The sequence below is a fragment of the Neoarius graeffei genome, chromosome 27 (genome assembly GCF_027579695.1).
Source record: "Neoarius graeffei isolate fNeoGra1 chromosome 27, fNeoGra1.pri, whole genome shotgun sequence".
Taxonomy (NCBI): Eukaryota; Metazoa; Chordata; class Actinopteri; order Siluriformes; family Ariidae; genus Neoarius; species Neoarius graeffei.
This window is the reverse complement of record NC_083595.1, coordinates 4,339,689-4,364,429: the sequence shown is the minus strand read 5'-3', so window position 1 is coordinate 4,364,429 and position 24,741 is coordinate 4,339,689. Positions and strand designations below refer to the sequence as shown.

Sequence of the window (24,741 nt, the reverse complement as noted above, 5' to 3'; positions counted from 1 at the left end):
CACCTCTCCCCGACCCAACTCACGGAGGTCGCCCAGTTGCAGACCGAGTTTTCGGATGTGTTCTCGCCCCTGCCCGGTCGCACTAAGCTCATAGAACACCACATAGAGATGCCCCCGGGGGTGGTAGTGCGCAGCCACCCTTACAGGCTACCCGAACACAAAAAAAAGGTGGTTCGGGAAGAACTTGAGACCATGCTCGAAATGGGCATCGTCGAGGAGTCCCACAGCGACTGGAGCAGCCCGGTGGTCTTGGTACCCAAGGCCGACAGGTCGGTCCGGTTCTGTGTGGACTATAGAAAATTCAACGCGGTGTCTAAATTCCACGCGTACCCAATGCCTCGTATTGATGAGCTGCTCGATCAACTCGGCACGGCTCGCTTTTATTCGACACTGGATTTGACGAAGGGATATTGGCAGATCCCCTTGACTCCACTATCCCGGGAAAAAACGGCCTTTTCCACACCGTTTGGTTTACACCAATTCGTCACACTTCCGTTTGGGCTGTTTGGGGCGCCTGCCACATTTCAGCGGCTGATGGACAGGGTCCTCCGCCCCCACGCCACCTATGCGGCCGCCTACCTCGACGACATCATATATAGTAATGACTGGCCGAGGCACCTTGAACACCTAAGGGCTGTCCTTAGGTCGCTGAGGTGAGCGGGTCTCACAGCCAACCCGAAGAAGTGTGCGATTGGGCGGGTGGAAGTACGGTATCTGGGCTTCCACTTGGGCAACGGGCAGGTGCGTCCCCAAATTAACAAGACCGCAGCAATTGCAGCCTGCCCGAGGCCCAAGACCAAAAAGGGGGTGAGACAGTTCCTGGGGCTGGCTGGCTATTATCGTAGGTTTATACCTAATTATTCGGATGTCACCAGCCCGCTGACTGATCTCACTAAAAAGGGGGCACCAGATCTGGTCCAGTGGACGGAGCAATGCTAGCGGGCTTTTTCTGAGGTAAAGGCTGCACTGTGTGGGGGGCCCACTTTTACACTCCCCTGACTTTTTTCTCCTCTTCATGTTGCAGACCGATGCGTCGGACAGAGGGCTGGGGGCAGTTTTGTCCCAGGAGGTGGAGGGGGAGGACCGCCCTGTCCTGTACATCAGCAGGAAGCTGTCGGTGCGTGAGGGGCGCTACAGCACCATAGAGAAAGGGTGTCTGGCCATCAAGTGGGTGGTCCTCACCCTCCGGTACTACCTGCTGGGGCGCCCTTTCACCCTCTGCTTGGACCACGCGCCCCTCCAGTGGCTCCACCGCATGAAGGATGCCAATGCACGGATCACCCGTTGGTATCTGGCACTCCAACCCTTTAATTTCAAGGTGGTCCACAGGCTGGGGGCACAGATGGTCGTGGCGGACTTCCTCTCCCGTCAAGGTGGGGGGGGGAGTCGGCTGCAGGCCGGACGGCCGCCCGGCCTGAGTCAGGCGGTGGGGGTATGTGGCAGCGGGGGCGTGGTCAAGCGCCGGTCTGTGACAGGAGGGCGGAGTCAGGGAAGGTAAGTGGCAGAATCACTACACCTGAGAGCAATTAACCTGTTTGTGTCTCTTCCCAGTGACCGCGCCCTACTTCAGGAGGGAGAGCGAGAGCAGAGGGAGCTCTCCCGAACCAGACGGCTGATGTGTGTGCGTGTGTGAGAGAGTGTTTGCGACTGAAAAGTGCAAATAAAGAGTTTTGTGAACTCAGTTCTGGCCTGCTGTCTTCTGTGCTCTGCCCATACATAGGAACTGTCACAAATGCATTATAGCAAAGTGTATACTCCCATGAATGCAGCACCACCATGTCACTATGCGCGCAAACTATCCTTTTGAGAGCTCGCAAATGTTAACAGACACACACACGTTAAAGGTAGACTGCCTTTTAGATTTTTCAAGTGTAGGTCAAAAAAGAATTTTCCCGACACCCAATTATTTTTGTTTAGTGACTGAAAGCTACTTAATTTGAATCACAGACGTCCAAATTTATTAGTTTTTTAAATAGAACAATTAATGAATTTCTCTCCACGTGACCCTAAATTCTCCGCTATTTTTTCCTGCTTCACCATGACCCAATACAAGATACTACATCATGCATCACGTGGTGGGCTTTCCCCATTCATGCAAGGCATTGTGGGATACAAATTAGAAACAGGAGAGAAAAATGGAGGACGTGAGTGTGCGAATGAAACATGAAAGAGCGACTACAGTAACGGAAAGAAAGCGAGAAGAAAAGACGTTATGTTACATACGAAGGAAAGGAAACGCAGGCCCAAACTAATAAATATGGGCGCTTAGCGAGCACCTCTGTGTGATCAGCTTTTTGTTTAGCGACGGAATGATGGAACTGTCAGTGCACGCTCAAAGGGAAACCTGTAGATGGCAGTAATGCAACACTGTGGATGCCAGCTGCTATAAAACCCAAAAGAAGAAGAAGGTAAACCTGCGCATGCGCACACTGACTTCCTCTGTCTGCTTGACTGCGCCAAGCGAGCGATTTCATGCACATTATTTGCTTTAATCCCCTCAAATTAAATAACTTCCCAGCCACAGAATGGTCTGATATTTTGTGAGATATTACAGAAATAAACAAATATCACAATCACCACATTTCAGACGGAACTAAATTTCACCGATTTTATGAAATCGAAAGACTATCTAGCTTTTAAGTTTTCAGGAAAAAAAAAAAATCAGTAAGTTAGAGACTACTAGCGACCATGCCACTGAAAAAAAGGCCACTACTGGTGCTGACATCGTGCTCAGCCCTGACATGTTTTGGTTTCCGTTCATCCAATCATGGATTAAGAAAGGACATCGGACGTCAGCGTCACGGGATCCTGGAGCACGACCACAGCCTGCTGAAAACAGACCACTTTGGTCCATTTTGTCTGTGTGATGGAGAGAATGGCTTTTACTTTCTATTAGTAGAATGCATTCTCCCTCTGTTTAAAGTGTAGGCTGTGGGTAAATGGCAAAAACTATATGCTCAAAAAAAAAAGACTACTCTGTGTGTATTTTTTTAAGAGACCCCCACAAAGATGAATTCATAATTCCAGGAGTTGTGCTGAGAGGAAAAAACAGAAATAGAAGCACAAAAAAAACCAAACAGATAAAAGCTTTAATCACAGTTAAAAGCGTCTTACTGCGGATGTGGTTCTCGGCACAGTACAGCATGTCAGCTGCGTGGATGAACTGGTAGCCTGAACCACGGACTCGTAACTCTGCCTCGGTGTAACCGAGAACTATTTTACCCCTGTAACACACACAGTAGTCATATCAGTGACTCGGATCATATCAAAACACGAAACCATTTCCCCAGGCCTGGTTTCTACATCATATCCATTCAATGAGATTAAAACAGCAACATCTCTAATCAAATTTTAATCAAACAATTTAGACCAAGCATATTCAAATAAAATGTCTAAAGTTCCACTTACAATAACATTTCTGCAGTACACTTTCAACGAGAATTAAAGTGTGAGGAGGCGGAGCAAATTAGGTGGTTAATTAGCATAAAAAGGTGTTATGCACAGCAATGTGTGTGATATTGTAAATCTAAGGAGACAACAGTGTTACTTGGCATCGCAGGCCATAGGAGTGAAGTCCAGCTTATGTTTAGTTCTGAAGATCATGTTCTTGGTCCGAATCTCCATGATGGAAGGGGACTGAAGGGGTGTGGCTACAGCAAACAGGGCCAGTTGGGGCGGGGCTTGACCTCCATCATCCAGTCGTCTGTTCTGGCCATGGAGGAACTTCAGGCGTCCCTGGAGATTCAGTGCCTGGAAATGTCAAGATAAAACCATCCAGCTGATGGGAGAAGAAAGTTTTACAAAATGCACAGCGATTGGAAAACAACGAATAAGGTTGAACAAGTGTCCCATCAAACATGGAACTGACATGTTGAAGGAGGTTCTAGAGTTGTCACTGAATAGGAAAAGGATTTTGCACATTTTTCACAAAAAAACAAAACAAAAATAAAACCACGCCGGTTGTGAGATGGGTTTGGTTCCAGCACCAACATTTTGCTGATCTGCAACTAGATGTTAGGGACTTGAGGGCGGGGTCATGTTGTAGCCATTAAAAAAATTCAAGCAACAAATATTATTTTACGCCTTCTATTAAAATAAAACCTGAACAGGTGTTCAAAAAGAGACTAATATTACAGTAATTAATGGATTAATTAATTTCTCATTTAATTAATTTATTGGCTCTTAAAACATGTGTGCGTGTTTACCAGGAAACCGGACGAATTGTCGTGCAGGCAGCGGAAGCGACAGATGAAGCTCCGCTCCAGGAAGGACGAGTTCTCTGGAGGCAGTTGATCTGGTTTATATGTGACTGAAGAGGAACTGGAGCCCAAACCTGCATCTGAAATGTTTAGTATAAAGTTATAGTCTAAATATAAATATAATTATAAATATTCCAGTGGTTGAAATTAATCATTTGGGTAAATTCAGCTAAATGTAATTAGGTTCAATTTAGTTCAATCCAATTCACTTGAATCAAATTCAGTCCGAGTTCAGTACAGTTTCATTTGATTCAGTTTGGTTCATCCATCCATCCATTATCTGTAGCCGCTTTATCCTGTTCTACAGGGTTGCAGGCAAGCTGGAGCCTATCCCAGCTGACTACGGGAGAAAGGCAGGGTACACCCTGGACAAGTCGCCAGGTCATCACAGGGCCGACACATAGACACAGACAACCATTCACACTCACACCTACGCTCAATTTAGAGTCACCAGTTAACCTAACCTGCATGTCTTTGGACTGTGGGGGAAACCGGAGCACCCGGAGGAAACCCACGCGGACACGGGGAGAACATGCAAACTCCGCACAGAAAGGCCCTCGCCAGCCACGGGGCTCGAACCCGGACCTTCTTGCTGTGAGGCGACAGCGCTAACCACTACACCACCGTGCCGCCTCAGTTCGGTTCAATTGATTTAAATTTAGTTTTGTTCTGATTGATTCAATTCAGTGTGGTTTTGTCTGATTTGGTCCGGTTTAATTTGATTCAGTTTAATTAGAGTCAGCTCATTTCAGTAAGTGTGTGTCTATGTGAGAGACACTGACCCTGTGTGTTCTCGGGCTGTTGCTCTGCTGTAGGAGGGTTCAGAGCCCAGTGCAGATTACTCCTAAATGCCTGCTGATCCTCTGTATGAACCAACTCAAAGACACACTGATGTAGCACATCTGTCTGGGGGGAGAGAGAGAGAATGAAAAGTGTTATGCATTAAAACCACTCCGATAAGTACAGCTTACTGTAAAATGTGACGCAAGTAAATTCCATGTAACGGAGTAAACACTGCACGCTGCTGGGGAGACTCACCTGGTGGAATCCGAGGTAATCCTGAATCGTGTGTGAGGCGTAAAATATGATCCCTTCTGCAGTGACCACCAGCACAAACCCATTAAGAGCCTGTACACACACACACACACACACACACACACACACACACGCATGCACTAGAAAATATTGCGCAGAATATTAAATTAAACAAGATAAAAATGAGACAACAGATAGACAGAGACAGATTGAGAGAGTGAGACAGAGAGACAGACAGGTAGAGAGAGATAGAGAGAGAGAGAGGCAGACAGGTTGAGAGAGACAGAGAGAGAGAGAGAGAGAGAGAGAGAGGCAGACAGGTTGAGAGAGCCAGAGAGAGGTAGAGAGAGCCTACTAAAGGAAAAGAAACAAAATATTTGTCATTAGCTAAAGATAGATTTTGGATTTTTTTTCGAGAGGAATTATGGGAAGAGAGCATTGAATACTTTCATGCCTCTGAATAATAGATGTGTGTGTGTGTGTATTATTCAGGAGGGGGAGAGTGAAAGTGGAACACACCCACTCTTCTTCACAGTCCTCATCATCCTCATTTCTCTCTCAGCTCACTGACAGTTTTATTCGAGTGACTGTGTGGAGTACGGCACGCTGAAGCGTCGGAAACTGTTTAAAATAAAGAAGAGGAGAAAAAGCTCCGGACAAAATCCTGTGCTGTTCAAAAGCAAACTGTAACACGGAGACGAACAAAAGAGAGACGGAAAGGACAGGATGCGGGCTGAAGCGAAGATGAGGTGAACCTGCTGATTGGTCGGCTGCTGTACCGCCCATTATGACATCATAACCTGGTAGTTATGATTTAAATATTTAAATGAGATGAGATTAGAGGATGGAACTTTTTCACACTTTTTTTTTCCTCCAGAGCCAAAAAAGTTGGGCAGAAAAACTGGAAATGTTCAGAAATGCTGATATCTGTCATGTGATTGGCTCCTGATGGTCACATGATCCCGCTCCAACACATTTATTTATTAAACACACAACTAGAAATTTCCTGATGGTTTAATAGCCACTCAACACTTTTTGCTTGAACTTCTATAGAAGACACACACACACCTGCAGCAGCAATTCCCCCTCTGGTAGCCGTCCATCCACCAATCTCACAGCTTTACCGTTGTCATGGTTACCGTTGCTGGATGGCAGCCTTTTACTGGTGTGACTCTTTAGGCTAACTGAGAGAGAGACAGAGAGAGAAGGAGGTGGAAAGAGAGAAAGCATGTTCCACATCAAATATTAACGATGGTGGTGATTTGCGATGTGATGTGCTGATGACATCACTAGGGGAGAGAGAGAGAACTGGACTGGCTGACAAGGCAGCAGTTCTGCTGAGGAGCCAACAAACGATCAAAACATCACAACAGCACATACATTACATCTCTCTCTCTCTCTCTCTCTCTCACACACACACAGCATTTTAATACTTAAAGGAAAACGGTATGCCAACAGTTAAATCCTTGTTTCTATTTTGCATAAATAATGAATTATTCATGAGAGGTGGAGCAGACCGATGTGTTTGGACAGCTTAACAGACAGACATAGAGAGAGAGGCTAATGACTCATTCATTAGCTCTTTGAGTCTGTGTTGTCACGCTGGTGAGTAGCTCCATTCAGCCAATCACTGATGAGATTTCAGTTCTCAGTGCAAATTTCTAGAATACTGGTGACAATACTGCAGACCTGCTGTTGTGTTGACTTGTAATGTTTGACATGAAAGTGAACACGCAATATATTCAATATTCAAGTAACTATGCTTTCGAGAACACGGTTGCTAGGCAACTGGAAAACATGGAAGCTGAGGATCATGGATGCCAATAATTTAGCGAGCATGAAGAGAACAAAAGTAGAAATTACAATGAACACCACTCTGGATGAGTAAAATTACACAGTAATTACATTTACTAATAATGATAACATTTAATAATGTCTAAAAACGACAGAGAGAGAGAGAGAGAGAGATTGATTGTAGGTCAGTGCAGTAATTCCTCTATTCTTTCCAGTGTCCTACATTTAGTCTCTCTCTCGCTCTTATACACACACACAGAGTTAGGTCTGTGTATTTTTAAACTCCACTGAGTTAAATAAACATTACTCTCCACATTATAAGTACAGTGTCTTGCAAAAGTATTCATCCCCCTTGGTGTTTGTCCTGTTTTGTCGCATTCCAAGCTGGAATTAAAATGGATTTTTGGAGGGTTAACACCGTTTGATTTACACAACATGCCGACCACTTTAAAGGTGAAAATTGTTGTTTTATTGTGACACAAACAGTAATTAAGATGAAAAAACAGAAATCTGGAGTGTGCATAAGTGTTCACCCCCAAAAGTCAATACTATGTAGTGCCACCTTTTGCTGCAATCACAGCTGCGAGTCTCTTGGGGCATGTCTCTATTAGCTTAGCACATCTGGCCACTGGGATTTTTGCCCATTCCTCAAGGCAAAACTGCTCCAACTCCTTCAAGTTAGATGGGTTGCGTTGGTGGACAGCAATCTTCAAGTTATGCCACAGATTCTCAATTGGATTGAGGTCTGGGCTTTGACTCGGCCATTCCAAAACATTTAAATGTTTCCCTTTAAACCACTCCAGTGTAGCTTTAGCAGTATGTTTAGGGTTATTGTCCTGCTGGAACGTGAACCTTCGTCCCAGTCTCAAACCTCTGGCCAACTCAAACAGGTTTTCCTCCAGAATTGCCCTGTATTTAGTGCCATTCATCTTTCCTTCAGTCCTGATCAGCTTTCCTGTCCCTGCAGATGAAAAACATCCCCACAGCATGATGCTGCCACCACCATGCTTCACTATAGGAATGGTGTTCTCAGGGTGATGGGAAGTGTTGGATTTATGCCACACATGGTGTTTCCCATGATGGTCTCATCTGACCAGAGAATCTTCTTCCATATGTTTGGGGAGTCTGTCACATGCTGTTGTGCAAACTCCAAACGCAATGACTTTTTTTCTTTTCTGGCCACTCTTCTATAAAGCCCCGCCCACTCCGTGGAGTGTACGGCTTAAAGTGGTCCTATGGACAGATACTCCCATCTCCGCTGTGGATCTTTGCAGCTCCTTCAGTGTTATCTTTGGTGTCTTTGTTGCATCTCTGATTAATGCCCTCCTTGCCTGGTCTGTGAGTTTTGGTGGGCGGGGCCTTCTCTTGTCAGGTTTGTAGTGGTGCCATATTCTTTCCATTTTGCTATAATAGATTTCATGGAGCTCTGTGGGATATTCAAAGTTTGGGATATTTTTTAATAACCCAACCCTGATCTATACTTCTCCACAACTTTGACCTGTTTGGAGGCTCCTTGGTTTTCATGTTGCTTGCTTAGTAGTGTTGCAGAGTCAGGGTCCTTCCAGAACAGGCTGATTTATACAGACATCATGTGACAAATCATGTGACACTTTGGTTTCACACAGGTGGATCTTAATCAACTAATTATGTGACTTATGAAGTGAATTGATTGGAGCAGCTCTTATTTCGGGGTTTCATACGAAAGGGGGCGAATACTTATGCACACTCCAGATTTCGATTTTTCATCTTAATTATTGTTTGTGTCACAACAAAACAATTTTCACTTTTAAAGTGGTAGGCGTGTTGTGTAAATCAAATGGTGCTAACCCTCCAAAAATCCATTTTAATTCCAGCTTGTAATGCAACAAAACAGGACAAACACAGCAAGGCTGACTGCAGCTGAACTGAACACACACACACACACACACACACACACACACACACACACACCAGAGAAGTAGTTCTTGGTGCGCAGGAAGCTGACGCTCAGACGCAGGATGGACAGTTTGTCCAGGCTTGACGTGACGTCATCAGGAAACGGTAACAAGCGAGCGAGACGATCCAGCTCTGAGTTCAGACGATCACGATGACGTTTAGACGGGTTCGACTTCACCCCGTCAGCTGGAGGCTGTTTCACACTGTATACACATGTGCGCGCACACACACACACACACATACACACACGTCAATTAAACAGGCCTTGCATGACCTGTTGACCAAGTGAACCAGCATCAGAATGTATTTATTGACATCTCTGGATCAGAGCATCAACCAAATACTGTAAATGTGAATCTTATAGACCTTTACTCTATCTGTTATTTGACATTTTCAGGTAGTAAACAGATTTTAATTTTAATGTTTGTCTCTGAAAATCATTAAAAAATTCATCTAAACTAATAGGACTTTATTGACATTAGTCAAGAATAGAATATGATTGTTAGATATTACACAGCTATACAGACTGAAATACCGGGCTCACGTGCTGGATTGTGAAATGAAGTCTCGGTAATAAAGTGATAATACCATTTCCTCACCAGCTCACACCTCATTACCTTCAGCTTGCTGTGGATTAAATGAACCGGATTCAGTCTGAGTGTTTTTTCTTGAATGATTTGTGTTTTAACAGCTCGGTACTTAATGGAGCTCCCTGGTGTGTTAATGACTGTGGAGCTGCAGGAGGCTTCAGGCTCCAGGTTTATAACATCATCCCTTTCAACCCCACTGAGGAGATCAGGAGAATTAACCACTGAGCAGTGGTTAATGCTGTCGCCCGACAGTGAGAAGGTTCTGGGTTCGAGCCCCATGGCCGGCGAGGGCCTTTCTGTGTGGAGTTTGCATGTTCTCCCCGTGTCCGCGTGGGTTTCCTCCGGTTTCCCCCACAGTCCAAAGACATGCAGGTTAGGTTAACTGGTGACTCTAAATTGCCTGTAGGTGTGAATGTGAGTGTGAATGGTTGGGTTGAAATGCTCTATGCCCCTGATGTCCACCCTGGGTAGTTCTCCTGAGCTAGCTAACAAATCAGCAATAAACAAACAGTCAACTACAGCTGACATGTGAGAACAACAGCATTGAGTTCACACTCACATCACCTTCAAGAAAATCACCACTTAAAAAAGGAGGAAAAGAGCAGCTGTACACTTAAATTATTCAAAGCACTATTACTAGGGGTTTTTAAAATTAAGCTTTACTTCTGTAATTTTAATTAAAACACCACCACAACCCTCGGATTAGTGTTATGAAGAATAATTAAAGAAGAGCAGAACTCGCTGCTGTAGTGTGAGATGTGTATGCTATGCTCCACACGTCCTCCTCCACTTATTGAGTTAAACATCCATGTTTAATTTCAACAACCTTTTATTTTTCATTATCAGTCTGTTTAATTCAACATAGCGCATTATAAAGCACATTTTTAACCTATATTAGCATATCAGTATTGTGAAGAGGCTAAGGCTAAGCACACATGCTAAACTATCATTTGCTAGTCTTCTGTCGGGTTTATTTGGTCACAGTCCCTGTGATACCGGACATTTCCTCACACATCCCTGGAATAAAGATTACATTATTCTGACTTTAAATCGAGACTTTAATCGGCTCTGAGTAAATTACACAGCAGGCGAGCTAGTTTAAAGAAATAAATAACCCGTTATTAGCACTTTGTTAGCATGCTGATGATTAGCCGTGCAGGTGCTCGTTCACCTTTAATTTTCTGAGAGGTTTTGCTCTACAGCTATTAAATTAAATTAAATTAAATTAAATTAAATTAAATTAAATTAAATTAAATTATCCGCCAGGGAACTCAACGTTTTACACACTTTAGGCCAATAAACATTTAAAAAAAATTATATATCACACGAGTTTATTTAACAAATCACCTTTACTTCATTTCAACAGAATATTTTCGCCTCACACACACATTAAACTAAACTAAACTAAATTAAACTAAATTAAAAGACGGTTTTAAATGGCGTCAGTCAGTGATGCAGCGAAATATCGCGATATTTTAGTCTGCAGAATTAAATAAATACAGATTTAAAAAAATGAAATAAAATTCGACAGAGTTGAAGTCTGATATGGAGCACCTCATGAGGACTCAGAGTTCACTCCATAAACATCATTCATTAATGAGCAGAGTCTAAATAATAATAATAATAATAATAATAATAATAATAATAATAATAATAATAATATAATAACAACTTTATTTCACAAAATGTGGCCTGAAAAGACTGAAAGACCTATTTACACAATTAAAAACAACTCGTTAACAGCTAAAGAATAATTAAAAACTGTCTTAATCCCTTAAAAATACTACTATTAATAATCTGAAATACTGTTTTATATAGTAATAATAATAATAATAATAATAATAATAATAATAGAGAGGAAAAGCTGCTGATGTTTAAGCGCGATGTTTATTGATTATATTAACACCATCAGAAAAGCTGTTAATGAACTGGAGCCTAAAGCATGTGTTCCAAAAAAAAAAAGGCCTAGGTTTGAAAATGCCGTATTTCAGGATTTCGCGATAAACAGAATAAATATTGTGCAATAAATAAGCAGCTTGGTGAGGATTGTTTCGGTTTTGCTTCACTTCTTATTAAACAGGTTCATGCAGCTAATACACTTTTAATAGCCTTAATGACCTGGGACCTCTTTATATTAATGACTCGTGTGAAACCATTTAAAAATATTTCAATCAGGATTTTAACTTTATCTCATCTCATCATCATCTCTAGCCGCTTTATCCTTCTACAGGGTCGCAGGCAAGCTGGAGCCTATCCCAGCTGACTACGGGCGAAAGGCGGGGTACACCCTGGACAAGTCGCCAGGTCATCACAGGGCTGACACATAGACACAGACAACCATTCACACTCACATTCACACCTACGGTCAATTTAGAGTCACCAGTTAACCTAACCTGCATGTCTTTGGACTGTGGGGGAAACCGGAGCACCCGGAGGAAACCCACGCGGACACGGGGAGAACATGCAAACTCCGCACAGAAAGACCCTCGCCGGCCCCGGGGCTCGAACCCAGGACCTTCTTGCTGTGAGGCGACAGCGCTAACCACTACACCACCGTGCCGCCCCGATTTTAACTTTATGAGATTTAAAAAAAAAAAACAAATTCGCCGGATATCCGTTAATTACCTGCGCACGAGGTTATTTAACTCTGTTCATTTCTTCACCTTTAATGAGTTTATAGAATAATCAGATGCAGCAATAAATGCAAATGTAGCCGTGTGTCTGTACTCACGCTTTCTGTGCGGCTTTTCTTCTTTTCCTTCCTGCGTACATTTCTGCACACTCACACTGCAGAGCAACACAACAGGGGCCAAAACAAACAAACAAACAACTCGAATTCTAATTTTTAAGAAATGAAAAGCGGGTAATATATTTGATCATTCCTCACACCGAATAATTCACTCCTGAGTGTACACACACACACACACACACACAGAGAGAGTTGTAAAAGCTGTGTGTAAATGAGTGACAGTGACCCGTAAATCCGCCTTATTTCAGCCGCAGGAGTTAAAAATAACCGGGATTATAATCTCTCTCTCTCTCTTTTAGGAACTGAGGGTTCCTCGGTGCGCACCGTGCGGTAACCGGTCCAACAGCGCGCGCCGGTGCTCTCCGTTAATGCTCTCCGCGAGACCGGGGACGGGCAGAGCAGAGCAGAGCGCGCGCTCCCGACCCGGGCACCACCTCAGATGTGGGCAGGGCGCGCGCGCAGAGCCTCACCGGGTTATTAAGGCGAGGTCACGAGCGCCAGCAGGGTCACCGCCCCTCCCATCCCATTCACAACAACAACAACAACAACAACAACAGGGCTGCTTATTCAGTTCCCTCCTGTCCCTCAGCAACATTACACTACCGTTCAAAAGTTTGGGGTCACCCAGACAGACAATTTTGTGTTTTGCATGAAAAGTCACACTTTTATTTCCCACCATAAGTTGTAAAATGAATAGAAAATATAGTCGAGACATTTTTCTGGCCATTTTGAGCATTTAATCGACCCCACAAATGTGATGCTCCAGAAACTCAATCTGCTCAAAGGAAGGTCAGTTTTATAGCTTCTCTAAAGAGCTCAACTGTTTTCAGCTGTGCTAACATGATTGTACAAGGGTTTTCTAATCATCCATTAGCCTTCTGAGGCAATGAGCAAACACATTGTACCATTAGAACACTGGAGTGAGAGTTGCTGGAAATGGGCCTCTATACACCTATGGAGATATTGCACCAAAAACCACACATTTGCAGCTAGAATAGTCATTTACCACATTAGCAATGTATAGAGTGGATTTCTGATTAGTTTAAAGTGATCTGCATTGAAAAGAACAGTGCTTTTCTTTCAAAAATAAGCACATTTCAAAGTGACCCCAAACTTTTGAACAGTATGTATGTCGATTAAAACGTTTTAAAATCATTTTTTTTAAAATTTGAAATATTAATATATTCATAAACCGTGCTGCACGTGACACAGGAAATAAATTCACACTGTATTCATTTTTTTTTTACTTTCAGTTTCGTCTCGAACCGAGTTTTATTTGACTGACTTCAGTTTGTTATTTTGAAGAGGTCTGCTGTGACGTCACTGCGTGTGTTCAACACTTTCAAACACTGTGCGAGCAAATCAGTATTTTAGAGATCACTTTTAATCGTGCTCACCATTAAAAAGGCTCTCTTCATTTTTTCCCCCGAGTTGTGTATGATAAACACACACACACACACACACACACACACACACACACACACACACACACACACACACACATCATCATCATCATCATCCAATAAGGTAAAGGGTTCTTGTCTGCATGTTTTATTTCACTGCCTCTTGTCATGGCAGCTTTCAGTCTCATCCTGACTCCTGAACATCAGCACTCTGATCAGAGAAAGAGAGCTGATAATAACAACACTCTGACAAACCGGGCTGATCGTTAGAATAAACGCTTGTAATAATATAAAGACGTAAACAGACACAGCAAACACACGAGACATTTGCTAATACAAAAAAAAAAAAAAAATCATTGGCAAAGAAACAAACGTATACACATTGTACAAGGTGTTCAGGGAAATTTACAAAAAAAAATGTATATACTATATTTGTGAGCGCAAAAAAAAAAAGATTGTGAAAAGCAACAAAGACAACAAAATAACATTGAATAATAATAATAATAATAATAATAATAAACACTGATACTGCATTTCAAAAGAGACAAATAAATGAAACTAAAAAGCATCAGAAGAAGCAAGTGCTTAAATGATTGTTTCATTCATTTAACAGTAAAATGCTGCTTTGTTTTTGGTGGATGCTGCGAAGCTCTGAAGGCGAGGTTGTTTTTGGGCTGTTCTGTTCACATTCCAACAATTTCATCATCACAGTGTCTCGGATCAGATCTGATCAGACACGTACACCATCACTCGTTAAAGATGGAGATGTCAGGACTGCAATCTCATGAACTAACACCATTAACACTGAAAACCTAAATAGCTAGTAGCAAGGTCACTGGGGCACAACGTACGCACTAAATGTCACTAGCTGGCTATTGTTTCACCGACATGATGTCACTGGAATAAACAAAGACCTAAGTGGTTCGCTTTCTTGGTGTCCCTCTGTAAAAGAAATGATTTCATAAAACACAGTACAGGGATAAACACAGAACTGCGGAAGCAAATCGTTACACGCGAAACCGAGCTAGCTAATTCGGTGCCGTCATTGGGACTGGATCCTTGACTGTCCTTTTCTAAGGACACATTCCACAAACAACAACCAAAAAGCTTTCAAAGTTACACACTCCAGCTTAAAAATCAATGCAATTTGTATTGCTATGCAATTTAAAAAGGTGGTGCTCATAATAATAAAAATAATAATAATGCCCCCCCCAAAAACACCCACACCTTTCACCTGTCCATCAGTCATTTATAAACATTGCTCATTTGGATTCTTAGACAAATAATTTCTTTATCAAGAGATTGTGTTTAAAAATTCGACGATGAAAAAGTCTGTGAAATATCTGTAAGGCCTCCGATTGGTTTAGATTTTCAGGAAACCCTGTATTTTGCATAAAACCTTCAGCCCCTCTTTTTATCAGTTGGTCCAAAGAGAAAACAGAAAATTAGGGGGAAAGCAGATGAGAATTTCTGAAGGCACTTCAACAAGCTGCATTAGAAAGAGTCCGAGTTCAAAGCAGCTCTGACTCCGCCCCTTGAACTGAACGGCTCTGAACATCATGAGTGGAAATGAAGCTCCAATCTGCTCGCTGTTCCATGCTGGTGACTCGGACGCGTCCCGAATCCAATCAAGAATACGGATGTGCACTTGAAAGGGTAGTTCCCTACTGCAGAGTGCACACTCCACATGGTCCAAGTGAAGCGTGCCATCCGAGTTTACAGCCGTTCGACAAGCCGATCTGCTCCTGTCTACAGCAAGATTCAAATTCCACACCGTATGTGCAGAGATCCGATCTCGACACCATCTCTCCAGCGCTATATGATCTTGGTCCCATTTCTGCAGGGTTATCTGATCTCAGTGACATCTGGGCAGGAAGATTGAACCCAATACCAACACTGCAGTTATGCTTGATCTTGACAGCCAATCTGCAGGTCTCTCTGATCTTGACACCATGTCTGCAGGTCTGTCTGATCTTGATTACAACTCTGCAGGAATAGCCGATCTTGATATCCAATCTGCAGGTCTATCTGACCTCAACACCATCTCTGCATGCATATCTGATCTCAATCCCATCTCTGCAGATAGCAATTTGATCCCAATATCCACTCTGCAGGGAGATCAGATCTGGACACCATCTCTGCAAAGAGATCTGATCCTGATACACTCTCTGCAGGAATAGACCCTTTTTTTTTTTATACATTCCTCAAAACCATTTCTGTAGTCTGATCTCACCACTGTCTATACAGTCATCCATACATCCCGATCTAATCTCCAGATGTGATCACAATATGATCTTCACAATGAAATATGATTCAAGACCATCTACAAGACCTTCTGATCCTGAAGCCATTTTCTGAAGGAAAAATCTCATGTCTGATCTAACCTTCTGTGCACAGAGGTCTGATCACTCTGCAGGGGTGTTTGATCGCCACGCCATCTCAGCAGGGTTTCATACAGGACTTGAGCTCGACTTCCTGATCACAGTTTTCAAACCTTAAAACCTCACTCCAACAAAATCTAATCTAAGATCAGCTCAACACTGCAGTCAGTTCCCAGTGTGATCAGATCTCAAATGGAGATTTTTGGAGCTACTCAAGCAGGCGAGATTTCTGACTTGGATGCGAACTTGTCCAATCTAACTATCCAGCAACATCTCAGTCTGCTGGGAACATTTGAGAATGCAGTAAAATAAAAATAAAAAAACAGATCGGATTTGAAGAGCCCATTATGCATCTTCAAGGTTACGATTTGGTTCCATGTGTCAAATGATTTCCTTGCTTGCATCAGCCATCAAATCCATCTCACTGACTAAATATGGAGGACAAACGAGACTCGGTGAGAGAAGGATGGAGTCATGGATGTGAAGGAAGTCTGGCTTCTGAAAGACAGACCAATCATGCGTTAGGGTTCTTCTTCTTGTTCTCTGAGGGTATGTGGGAGGATTCACTGGGCGTGTCTTGAGGGAAAATGGGTCTTGATTGATATTTGTACTGTATATTGGCAAGTAAAAAAAAAAGGGACCATAAAAGACTTGATTGTGATTTTCGCACGACTCCTTTGCACATGCCGATGAACTCGTGTAACAGTGATGGTGCTCTGATTCTGCTGTGAGGTCACGTCCGAGCTGAGATCAGCCAGTCAAATTCATGCTCATGATGAAAGAACAGAAAGAATTTAATTTGAGAGTATTTAATTGGATTCATTCGGAGGATTTATTTACCAAATTTTGCACATAGTGTAAGACGAGTCGTCTAATAGTTTTCTTGTGAAAATGAACAACATTTTTCTATGTCATTTCCCGGGCACTTTAAAATCCGCAAAAGGCAGAGCAGCACTGGCATGTAGATAAAACTAGAATTAGCAATTAGCATTTCCACACAACCGCTGTGGAAATAAACGTTCAGGACTAGCGACTAGCAGAAAGAGAAGTGAAGTGTCTGCAATCAATCAATCAGTCATATTTCCTTGATACTGAGGTATGAAAGCATTTCTATCTGATAGACTTGGTAATATATACATGTTCATAATGCTATATTCATTACATATAGTCATATTAAAAGGCTAAAGTGTCAGAGAAGAGTAAGGCACGTACGACAGTTCTCCAACACGGGGCGGGGATTAGTAAATACGTGATCTGCTTCAATAAAGTCTGACGTCAAAATAAAGCAACGAAAAAGAAACGACTGTGAAACAACTGGCTTGCAGCCTGACTTGTGTGTGCATTTGAAGGTTTGACACTCTTTGTCAAAGTGTTCTGACTCGTATCGCGCCATACCAGCTCTCGAAGAAAAGACGCGAACTGGCTAACTCCTACAAGGAACCAGAAGTCAGCACGCTAGCACGCTGTGAAAGCATTAATCATCATGATCAGTACAAGCAGACACGAAAATGGCTCAATGACATTTGTTAAAATGCACATAAAATATAAAAAAAAAAAGCATATTTAAGACACTTAAAAAAAAAGCTGAATGTGTATACATATACAAAGTCCTTTATCGTGATTATTATATCATCTTAATACACTACTGTGATGAAAATTTCTCCGAGCGATGAAAATCCTGCTTACATTTCTTTGATGTTCCAGATAAAAAGTCCACCAAAACATCCAGTTAAAATGTGTGCGCTGTCAGGTGAGGTATTTCTCCCCGCATTCAATAGTGTCGTTGGGTGAGGATTTTGGGGCGGGGCATTTCCCGAGTCAAAAAACAAACAAACAAACAAAAAAAAACAGGAAGGACAGCTGGAAAGACATGCTTCAGCGATCAGTCAGGCAGTAGTTTTGGCCCCCCACAGATCCAGAGCATTGTGGGAGTGATATAAATTAGACGATGCCTGATGTAACATGGCTGCAGGCGAATTATATCTGAATTCTATCATAGTGCTACGTCTTTGGATGCAGGACACAATCTGTCTGTTTTTTTTTTTTTTTTTTCATCCTTTTTTTTTTAATTTTACAATCAGTCATTTTTACAGGTGTTGATCTCACCTTCTGAAGTGCATCGGCAGAAATCTGAAAGGGAACACAAGAGCTGTAAGAGGCTTTTCCCTTTTTTTTCCATGGCTCTACTCTTTCTAAATAAATATAGAAAATTTCAGAATTTCGTCCCCTTCCATCTTTCCTATTGCATACTTCATAACTGGGCTCTGAGCAGATCCTTTCTGCTCCACACACACACACAAAGAAATGCACCAAAAGAAAAAATAAAAATGCAAAAATGCGTTCATTTTTCTGTCCTTCTGAACTTCTTTGGGCAGGAAACGAGTAAAAGAACAAACACACAAACAAAATGATTGAATAAATGAGCATGTGAGCAGACAGGCAGGTTTTCACAAACAGTCTGTCTGATGGTACGACCACGACGAGTCCAGCCCTCAGCCTTCAATCTCGTTTACGTATTTCAGCTGCGATAAAACGAAACGGAGAGCGTGAACATGAAGACGCGTGTACGGTATCTTCACAGGGACATCCCTCCATCCTTTCTCCATTCACAGAAGATAGCTGCACTGGACAGAAGTTTTCCTTTCTAAAAGCTGTCGTTCTGGGTGTTGCTGGTGAAGCACGGCATCCCCCCCGTCACAGGGGTGAACTGGAATGGTCCGTTCTCCTTGACTGGACGGTTTGTGATCTGTAGGAGACAAATCAAACAGTTACACGACCAGTAAAGTCTGACAGGAACGCATTTCGCAAAACTTGCATGTTACCTGCGTCTGACTATTGTGAGTGAGGAACTGCTGTTGCACATGGCAGGCGATGGCGCTGTCTGGTGTCACACCTCCGTTGTTCAACACGTTCCCCGCGAGTCTGTTCTGAAAGAAATATGAGCCCTGCGCCGAATTCTGGGCCATGAACTCTTTTGTATTCTGGCAGGACGAAATTGCCACATCCTGTCCAGCTGAACCGTAGCATAAACCATTCACGGGAGCCTGAATTGTCCTCTTAAACATGCAACTGCTGTTGGGTGCAGGAGTCTCGCTGTTCAACAGCTCCCCCTGCTGGTTATAAGCTGCATTAGACGTCTCCATCAGCTCCTGTGGCCCAAAACCAGCATTAGCTGGGTGTAAGAGCTCCCTCTGCTGTCCACATACTGCATTAGGCGTCTGTAAGCGTTCTACCTGCTGTTCAAACACAGCATTAGATGGGTGTGCAAGCTCCCCCTGCTGGCCACAAACTGTATTACCGATTACATTCAGCTGTGGATGGGACCCTGAGCCACAGTCAGACTGCAGCATTAGCCTCTTGAATAGAACTGACTGGATGTGATTACCATCTGGGATATTCTGGACATTGGGAACTTTGGGTAATGTGGTCTGGCCCTGTTGAACAGAAGGTTGGGGTTGCTTCCATGTCGTAAGTCTCTGATTGTCTACAGTCTGATTACTGAGAGGAAACTGTCCTTTGAGGCAGGCACTTGGTGCAGGGTTTAAGAGGGCGTTTTGCAAAACTGGAATACTCTCACTGCTGGGTGTTTGGGGCCCTGCCCACTGACTGCTCGGCAGGACTGCCTGATTGAACAGGATGGAATTATGGTTGTGAAAGCCTACATGTTGCGCTTGGTTCTGAAGGTTGGGCAATGTCACATTTTCTGGATAGCCCAGGTTTCTGCTCTGGATATGGTTCTGAACTTGCAGTCTGAGCTCTGCTTGGTCCTGTTGGCTTGTTGCTCTCTGCTGCACCAACGTGGCTTGGTTCTGTTGGCCAGGAAATGGAGAAATAATACTTTCACACAGTTCCACAAATGGTTCCACAGGATTTGCTTGCTGCCCCAGAGGCATCTCTGGCCCAGTGTGAGCAGGTTTCATCATCCCTCCTCCTGAGCTACCTGTTTCAAGGTCCTCTGACATGCCAAAGAGATCATTAAGGTCTCCCTGCAGCTGCAGCTCAGACAGACACTCAGGAAGTTGGTCATTCATGTTGGTGCTGCTCTCATTAAACAGCACGTCCTCCACATATGTGAAGATGTTGTTGGCCATGATGTCATTAAGCTCGAAGGGTATCTCAGTGCTGCTCATGCTGTTCATTCGCAGCAGCGCGTTCTCCCATTCCTTTAGCTCGTCCTGATTGATGGTTAGCTCTTCAAAGTTATCGCACATGCTGCTGTCCCCAATGATCTGCTGCAAGCTGTCCATCATTTCGTGCAGGGCCGATTCCTCCTTGATGCCCACACTGCTCCGGTCTTCTCCTGCCCAGGACTTTCCAGGGACATTGAGAAGGGTGTGGCTGTCCTGGAATGCCTTTTCCAAGCAGAACTGAGAGTTGGGATTGTTGTTGGTCTGGTACACAGAGTCATCCTGCTTCAGCATGGAGCTCAACAGTGAACTGGGAGGCAGCGTGGCAGGTTTACTGATCTTACCCTCTTTGATTTGGCTAGAGATGTTAGTTATGTCTGGAGAAGGGGTGGTCTCATACAGGACAGCTTCTCCAGTGGCAAAGCTGAAGGGCAGCTGCAGCTTCCTCTGATGAAGATGCTCTTCCCCTTCTTCATTACTGGAAAGATGAGAAAACGAAAGAGAGATAAAGAAAGGATCAGAGAAAAGCAAGATACAGATGGGTTGATACCACTCCCACACCTCATCAAACCAGTCCCACCCCCCAAGATCTGTTTGGATGAAATGAAATTATGAATCTCACGTTAAGGCTCTCTGTCGTGCCACGATAAAGTCTGGTCGTCCACCCTTATAGATGAGCCTGGCGTTGGACTGCACCCAGACCCAAACTCCTGACTTCGTCAGGAGCCGGAATACTATGAAACCAGTCTCACCCGTTTTAATCACTGAAGAAAGAAGAAAAGAATTAACCATCAAGAAAACTCAAGAAACAAAACTGATCATTTACTTTATAGATGACTCTTATTTCTTCAGTTTCTGTTTATGTGATGATACAAATTCCTGCCATTGTGGTATTTGGCTTAAAGCTCATAGGCAAAGGTTTTCAATTTGTGCACATTTGAAACTTTATATGTTAAAAAACCCTCTGTAATTTTCTTCTGGTCCCAAGAAGTATTGCTAATAAGTAATCGTTAAAATAAGTTAGCGCGGATCGCGGCGAATTTCTGCTCTGCGATTTTCGTGACCACTCGGCGCGTGACGTCATTCAAGACAAACAAACCGCTTGAGTTGAGTCCACTTCCGTTTACTTGCATTGTTGTTCGGCTTGAGTGCAGACGTGCGTTCGGGAATTTCCAAAGAAAAACCCCCATGCCTTATTGTTGTGCAGTGAACTGTAACAACGGGACCGGTTCAGGAAGAAGTTTTTACCTTTTTCCGAGAGAGGAGAAGAGGCAGAGAGAGTGGATTGTGCGCGTGAAGTGAGAGGGTTGGCAGCCGGGTAAATATGCCACTCTGTGCTCCGATCACTTCAACGACGATTCATTTTTGAAGAATCCCCATCTGTTGGAGAGTTTAGGTGTCAGCGTCAGACAGAGAAGGCTCAGACCTGACGCTGTTCCGACAAAATTCGAACACAAAATCAAGCAGTCAAAGAAGAAATGGAGCAGCAACGCTCAAGCAAAAAGGAGAAGATTGGAGGTAAACAGTTTTACCTTTTTCATTTAAATGCTCGGTAGTTGAAAAAAAAAATCATTGATAGACGACATGAGATGTCAGGACCGATATATTGACACCAGGAAATGCCGCAGATGGCAGGCTAATGTGGCCTACCGGCGCACTGTCCAGTAATCGTTCCCTATATCCACTAGGGAGGGCGGTTTAATTATTCTTCAAAAGGGCTCTTATTTAGTATTACAACAAAAGCAAGAATTTATCATAACTACCAGGATAAATCGTTTGGGCGCGAGTCTTGTTGAGGTCCGGGGTCACCGCGATCAGAGTCGGCCGAGTTGCTGTCCGATTCCGAGGCCACGCGGTCAAACCAGTGAACCACATTCACCGATTGCTTCGCAACAGCCATAGGTTCATACATATATGGTTTCACCTCTCGATATTCAATTTGGAGAGTTCCTACTTCAAAATCGCTTTCAGATATTTTACACAACCTCTCACGACCAAAGTCTGTACACGTGTGCTTGGTTCGCAGGTAAACACAGAACTGCTCCCGGTCTGTTTGCCTTGAATGACATCACGACGACGCCCCCTGGTGGTAAAAGTACACGTAAGTGAGATGTAAACAAACCTTCGGAACTTGAGCAAACCACATTTTAACCGTTTTATTCAATTTTAGGGTGCAAATTAGACACCAGGAAGATTGAATTTGCTTTTTCGGTCGTTCTTCTAGACAATAAAGTTGATATTCTACGTTCCACCTCTGACCTTTGCCTATGACCTTTAACAGTGGTGAAGTTAATGCAAATTAGTAAAAACTTTGTCTTAAACACCTTCGTAGCATAATTTGTTGTGTAATTTGACACTTACTACAAAACGACAAACAAATACACATGCTATATCTTGTATTTTTGCAAGATGTACAGTTTGTTTGTGCTGTAACTCACTTTTCAGGTGGCTGTCAGCACAGTACATCATATCTGCGGCGTGGATAAACTGGTAACCAGAACCTCTCATGCACAGCTCGATCTCATTGTAACCCAGCACCACCTTCCCCCTGCATGATGGGAGACATACATACCACATTACATGCCACAGACATACCACATTACATACTACATTATTACAATTAATACTTTACAAGTTTTACTCAACTAATAATGCTTATTTTGATAACTATATATTGTATTAAATGTCTGCAAGAGCTCCTGTTGCTGTCCATATACAAAAAACAAGAGCAAAGTCTTATTGAAAATCTGCAAGATCTCCCTATGACGTCAATATGCTGTATTAAGAGTGCAAGAGTGTCCCCTGATGTTCATTTACTATATAAGAAGGGTGTAACAGCTCCCCCTGCTGTCAATACACTATATTAGAAGGGTGCAAGAGCGCCCCCTGTTATCAGTATACTGTATTAGCAGTGTGTAATATCAGGTCAGGTCAAGGTCGTTGACTCTGCTACTGGTAATGTAACGCAGTACTACCTGCCACATGGATGGGTGGTCAGCCTCTAAACCGGCTCCCCCACCAGTGCACGACACTGGAGAGGAGGGTGGCCTGTCACCCAGCAGGATTAAAAACAAAACCTGGCAAAGTGCGGATGAGCTCCTCACGAGCCAACGGCCAACATGCAATACACGGCAGATCTAAGGGAGTAAACCCTGAAAAAAAAAATCAGTCAGTCCTTGCTTAGGTCAGCCCACTGACTTTTATCTGACTGCTCCACTAGCACATGATTTAGTGATTTGCGTCTCGTATGAGTCCACTCTACTTCGGTCGCTGGTGGAGGACGCAAGTATGGAAGAGGGCAGCCTACTTACACTGCAGCTTGAGGTTAGCACCCTCATGCTGCGGACTTTCATACCCGCTAAAGTTCCCCCAAAATCATCGAATCAACATCAGCGTCGTACGCCTGGGCCACCCCATCGCACCCATGACGAGCCACAGGTAAAGCCCTGAGGACCCCATAGTTCTGATACCCCCAAGCGTGCCCGCAATTACATGAAGCAGATCAAATTTACTTCCTGGAATGTAAGAACCCTGTCTGATGACACCACCACCACTAAGCGCCAGGCTCTCGAACGCCGATAGATGTCGCCTGCCTCAGCGAATGCCATTTACCTGAAGAGGGCAAATTCATGGACGGTGACTACACGTTCCTGCACTCTGGCAGACCCAGTAATCAACCTAAACAGGAAAGCGTGGTGATTGCGCTTAAAACCAGCCTTCGCTCATCCGTGTCCAGCTGGAAAGGCGTCAACTCCCAAATAATGAGGATGTGCATTAAGCTTGGTAAAACCTGCAACACTCCAGTCATCAGCGTTTATGCTCCGACCTTCAAATGGCCTCTTGAAGAGCGGACCCTTTTCTACAATCAGCTATCAGAAGTTTTGTCATATGTTCCCAGCGGCGACTGTCTCTTTCTTCTTGGTGATTTCAACACGAGAGTCGGCAGAGATACTAAAACATGGCCTGACGTCATTGGCCCTCTTGATCTTGGAGAAGAAAATGAGCAAGGAATCATGCTACTTGAATTATGCACCCGTTATGGGCTCGCCATCTCCAACACAATGTTCGCCCATTCGGACATCCATAAGGGTACCTGGATGCACCCGAGGTCCAAGCGCTGTCATATGATAGGTTACATAATTGTACGGCAACACTTCCGTAGCAACCTCATAGATATGCGTGTGGGCCGTAGCAGTGACTGATGCAGAGACCACAGGATGATCTGCGCTTGCTTGAAGCACCGCTTCCACAAATCCACCCAAAGCTGGCGACGATCTGGACCTAAACACCTCAACATCATGCGTCTTCAGGTACCAGAAGTAAGTCAGCAGCTTGGCGACACCATAGCTTCCAGGTTGGAAAGCATCACAACTTCCAGTCTCGAGGACCACTGGGTGTCTCCGCGACACTCTGTATTCCTCAGCCTTGGAGACCTTAGGGCTGCAAAAGCGGCACCACCGTGTCTGGT

General features: G+C 43.7%; 2 protein-coding genes across 2 annotated transcripts in view; both read right to left on the bottom strand.

Moving 5' to 3' along the window:
- The window catches only part of ahr1b (aryl hydrocarbon receptor 1b), a 29,284-nt gene extending 16,499 nt beyond the window's left edge, over positions 1-12,785 (bottom strand). Inside the window, exons 1-8 of the mRNA XM_060911782.1 lie at positions 12,345-12,785; positions 9,039-9,226; positions 6,363-6,478; positions 5,298-5,387; positions 5,042-5,165; positions 4,206-4,339; positions 3,548-3,750; positions 3,115-3,224 (exon numbers count right to left, since the gene is read on the bottom strand). Of these exons, the coding sequence (XP_060767765.1) occupies positions 3,115-3,224; positions 3,548-3,750; positions 4,206-4,339; positions 5,042-5,165; positions 5,298-5,387; positions 6,363-6,478; positions 9,039-9,226; positions 12,345-12,385 (1,006 nt within the window). The 5' untranslated portion in view covers positions 12,386-12,785. The remainder of the gene's footprint in view (positions 1-3,114; positions 3,225-3,547; positions 3,751-4,205; positions 4,340-5,041; positions 5,166-5,297; positions 5,388-6,362; positions 6,479-9,038; positions 9,227-12,344) is intronic.
- A 1,112-nt stretch (positions 12,786-13,897) lies between these two features.
- The window catches only part of ahr2 (aryl hydrocarbon receptor 2), a 119,496-nt gene continuing 108,652 nt past the window's right edge, over positions 13,898-24,741 (bottom strand). The window contains exons 8-11 of the mRNA XM_060911906.1: positions 22,712-22,821; positions 20,896-21,037; positions 18,969-20,751; positions 13,898-18,892 (exon numbers count right to left, since the gene is read on the bottom strand). Coding sequence (XP_060767889.1) covers positions 18,791-18,892; positions 18,969-20,751; positions 20,896-21,037; positions 22,712-22,821 — 2,137 coding nt within the window. The 3' untranslated portion in view covers positions 13,898-18,790. The remainder of the gene's footprint in view (positions 18,893-18,968; positions 20,752-20,895; positions 21,038-22,711; positions 22,822-24,741) is intronic.